The sequence below is a fragment of the Raphanus sativus genome, chromosome 3 (genome assembly GCF_000801105.2).
Source record: "Raphanus sativus cultivar WK10039 chromosome 3, ASM80110v3, whole genome shotgun sequence".
NCBI classification, from domain to species: Eukaryota; Viridiplantae; Streptophyta; class Magnoliopsida; order Brassicales; family Brassicaceae; genus Raphanus; species Raphanus sativus.
Window position 1 is genome coordinate 11,941,456 of NC_079513.1, and position 4,397 is coordinate 11,945,852.

General features: G+C 31.6%; 1 protein-coding gene across 3 annotated transcripts; it reads left to right on the forward strand.

The window, feature by feature from the left end:
* Nucleotides 1-908: 908 nt before the first annotated feature.
* LOC108846306 (B3 domain-containing protein At1g43171-like) lies at nt 909-3,377 on the forward strand. Of its 3 annotated transcripts, none has more exons than XM_018619531.2 (4): nt 909-1,056; nt 1,236-1,404; nt 1,569-1,781; nt 2,063-3,377. In XM_018619531.2, the coding sequence occupies exon 4, from the start codon at nt 2,882-2,884 to the stop codon at nt 3,272-3,274; it is 393 nt and encodes a 130-aa protein (XP_018475033.2). In that variant the 5' UTR covers nt 909-1,056; nt 1,236-1,404; nt 1,569-1,781; nt 2,063-2,881; the 3' UTR covers nt 3,275-3,377. The 3 variants fall into 3 exon arrangements, with proteins under 3 accessions (XP_018475033.2, XP_018475031.2, XP_018475032.2); XM_018619529.2 differs by having other exon boundaries at nt 911-1,056; nt 1,211-1,404; XM_018619530.2 differs by lacking the exon at nt 909-1,056 and having other exon boundaries at nt 1,063-1,404.
* Nucleotides 3,378-4,397: the final 1,020 nt, after the last annotated feature.

The following is a 4,397-nucleotide window of genomic DNA, read 5'->3' on the forward strand; positions in this document are numbered from 1 at the left end:
ATTGTTATTCACAAAAATCAATGCATTTTTAATGTGATTTCTTAATATATATGAAAAGTCTAGAATATATATTTTTTAAAAACAGAGGGAGTAAATAATACTCGTCCGTTTGTTGAAATCAGCGTGCATCGAACATGGGACAAAGTAGTTAGCTCTTAGCAATGGAATTAGCCATGGTGGACTTTCCTCTTCTGCTCTAATCATTGCTCCCCGGAGATAAGTCACCATGAGTTTCTTTCTATTGTGCTTCTTGGAGTCAAAGTTCTTGTGGTTTGATTGAAAAGGCTAAGAAGCGATGATTTAGGTTAGTGGCTGCTACAGCTAAAAACAAGAGAAGTTGGCGTTTACATGTGTGTGTGATTGAAATCCGTCACGAGGATTCGAGGTCTATAATAATTCACATGAAAATCATTTAATATCTTTTGTGTGTTTTTCTGCAGTTATCTTTAATTACTTCTTGGCCATATTACTATTTGACAAATTACTGTATCTAATTTTTCTTTTAAGCCTAGAGAAGTACACGTATAAGTGTAGGTGTACATGTGTGTTGAGAGGAGCTTAAAAAAAGTAGTATCATTGAAGTTGGACAATTGAACTACCCCTCGCAGATTATTTTGTCTGGCCTCAAATTTATTTTATCTTTTGTGCCTTCAAAAGATCAAGCAGATTATATTATTCAGTCCTATTTGACTTCCCAATTTGAAATATTTCCTTATAAAAATTTATCATTGTAAATAAGTGATATGTTTCATTTTCAAAAAAAAGGGCATTTTGGTTAAAATAAACACACGTCTTAAAATTAGCTGGTGCCTAGTGGGTCTCTAAATTTTTTTTTAGTAGACCGCTTTAAATTTTGTTAGTGGAGCCATAAATTTTTCATTATTACCGCTTAAAGTGCTGCAAAAAAATTTCACGAACCTATTAAAAGCCCAAAAGACACAAGAAATTACCTAACACAGTTGATAACTTCTGCCTCTGGAAAATCCAAGGAAGAGATTATCTTTCTAAATTTTATCTTTTATTTGTTGCTCTCTTCGTCGTCTTCCAGTTAAGAAGGTAACTTCGACATGATTCTAGATTTCGAGAAGTTAGTTTTAATCAATTTTTATTCGACTATTTGGATTCTAGTTACTATTCAACAACGTAAATTGATAGTTTCTGATTTTCATTTGTTTATAATGACTAATGTATATTCATTTTTACATTATAGAATATTTGATCGATTTGTGTTCTAGATGGCTTCGCAAACAATTGGTGGGCGCTCGTTTGGGAGATCGATCAATTATCGATCTGTTGGTTCACAGGAACCTGTTTCCCCTGCTCGCTCTCCTACGCATGTTGCGAATTCCCAGTTCGTACATCTTTACCCATGCTCCATCATTCTCGAACGAATGGATCTAAATGGTACTGATTTTTTTTCCAATTATCATTGGAGTTTTCTCAGATTTTTAATTTATTACTAATTTTATCTCAATGGAGCAGGTTTAAACACAACACTGAAGTGCTCCATTCTTAGTTTCTGATAATTTTGTATTATTTATTTTCTATGTATTCTTAATTGTTTGTAGGAAGCAAACCACGAAGACTCTTCTTTCATCGCTGTGATGAAGAAAACACATCAAAGACACGACGGAACTTACGTTGATGAGCGAGCTCGATTGGTTGTAGAAACCTATGAGAAGCATGTAGAAGAACGCTTAGGACAACTTGAATCTTCTGGTCTTGAGAATGCAACACATGAGAATCTTGACCAACGTGAGAAAAATGAAATGTATATCAAGGTAACATTCTAACCTCTTATACTGCTGTAGTGTTTGAATAATGTTTTCTAATATATATTGATACCAAATATTTACAGTGTATAATTGACTTATCATTGTAAAATAGTAACAGTGATATGTTTTCTTAAGTGTCAAACTAGTCATTTTTATTGTGTTTGTTTCTTACGTACGAATTACACCTGGATTTCTTGTGATGATAGTGCTAAATATAATGTTAATTAATTATAGTTACAGTTTTGTATGGCTTTTGTTTTTGTTACATGTTTTGTTATTTGTATTAGGCTGCTGGAACATCTAAACAAGGGCATGTTTTTGGGTTTGGAGCACTGCACAGTAAGATTTTACCATCTTTTGATGCTCCATTGAATGAATCACATGCTTTTGAAGAAGTGGAAATAATAACACAAAGATTGCACATGGTCACCAATACCAAACAAGAATAACGGTCCTTCCAGGTGCAACGTAAGCAACAACCTCCACCATTTGCCAGTTCTTGATTCACAAGTGTATATCCCTATCTCTTAAGCTAAAAGAGTCAACTATCAACTACACGTCACAAGATTCCCAGTCCCAAAGTTGTTGCAGATTTTCTCCGAGTACTTCATCAATTAAGAAATGAGCGACATGTTTTAAAGTTTCTGATCACAATACCCTTGGATACCAGAAACCTACCAGCCATGTCGTGAGTTTTTAAGTCACAAAATTTCCAATAAAAATATATACACTTTTAAGTTTTGTTAGCGAGAGATTTTCTTATTTTGTCTCCTCTTGTATTTCCATTCTTCCTGATATGCTTTATGTAAACATACCTCTTTGCTCATGAGATCATGATTTGCTTCCCAAACTAATTGCTCCTCCTCTTTCCATTTTCATTTCAGTATCAATTGAGCACCTAGCAAAAAAAAATGGATGATTTCGCCTTTTTTTTAAACGGAATATTTCTGATTTCTTTGAAGTTCCTATTTTTCATGTATTTCCTTTCTTCTCAGGTCAATCCTGGTATATATATGTTTGTGTCTAATACAAATAAAACTACACAAGTATTCTTCTTTCTTTTACTTTCAATAGCTATCTCTTTTTTTCTATAAAAAAAAATCAGTATGATCATCGGTGATTTATATCCTATTGAAACTCTCGAACCCATCCATCCTGCTATGATTATAACAAAACAACTGACAAACACTGATTTCTTACACCGTATGGTGTTACCGGGCGAACAAATTGAGTCAGTTCTTGCGGTGATGGATGGTGTTACAGCTGAGGGTTTAAGAAACGGTATGGAAGTGGATGTTTATGATGCAACGGAGGAAGATGAATACAAAGTGACCATAAAGTGTGTTAACGACGGCACCAAATATGTTTTTGGAAAAGGTTGGAGTGTCATGAAGTATTCGCTGGATCTCTTAGAAGGCCAAGAACTGAAGCTCTACTGGCATCGTGGTTACAAGAGATTCATTGTTCTCAATTTTCAGTACACTCTTCTAATGATTTAAGTGTAGCGCATATGTGTTATTTGCGTCTACCTCTTCGGTTTTTCTTTTGAATTAATAGCTCTAGTTAATTATGTTTCTGGATTTCATTCGTATTGTTCTAGTTAAGTGGTTTTCGCTTTTAATAGCTCTAATTAATTATTATGATTTGGATTTTACTCATAGTGTCGTGGTTAAATGGTATTCCCCTAATTTATGATAAATCTAATTGAATTATCTTGAATTTCAAGAGAAAATCCTCTAAACATACAGTTAAGGAAAATCATCACATATACAAAAAAACGTTTTTACATTCGAACCCAATTAAAAACTATTGTGTATATATATATATATTTATATTTTAAAAAGTTTATAGATATTTCTTTTTTTCATTTTTGTTGTTTTTGGAAAATACTGAGAATAATAAATTAAAACTCATATATATATAATTCTATATGCTTACATTTTTATCTATTGATTATTTCATCATATTTTAGAAATAAAATATAAGTAAATTTCATTTTTTTGTTCAAAAAAAAAATTCATTTTTTTGAAAAATCATATGGGTGATGTAACCCCCTCATTGTGAGATAGTTCCGCCACTTTCATCCAAGAGTTGCATCAATTATATCTTGTGAGCTAGTTCCGCCACTTTCATCCAAAAGTTGCAGCAATTATGTCAATAGACGTATTATTATTACTACCATCATATTGGATACAATACGAAATTGAACCTCTTGCTTGTCTCGTATAATGGTTTCCATATTTTAAAACTATCTATATTTACATGGTTATATTGGATACAACTAGTGGTTTTCCGGCGCTACGCGCCGTTTTTTTTTAATATTAATATGGTTTTGCTGTGTTTTATAATTCAGAAAAAATTCAATATTATTTTTGAAAACAAAATATATATTGTAATCTCTGCATAGTTTATTTTGAAGTTATTATAAAATAAATTTAATTTTAAATATATGCATGACAATTTAAATGTAAATATATGCATGACAATCTAAATTTAAACATATGCATGACAATTTGAAAGTGTAATAGACAAATTGTTTTGTTTGATTGAAAATGATTAATTTAAATTATGTATAAGATTAATTTAAAACTATAAACTTCATTCTTTATTTATCTTGTTTTG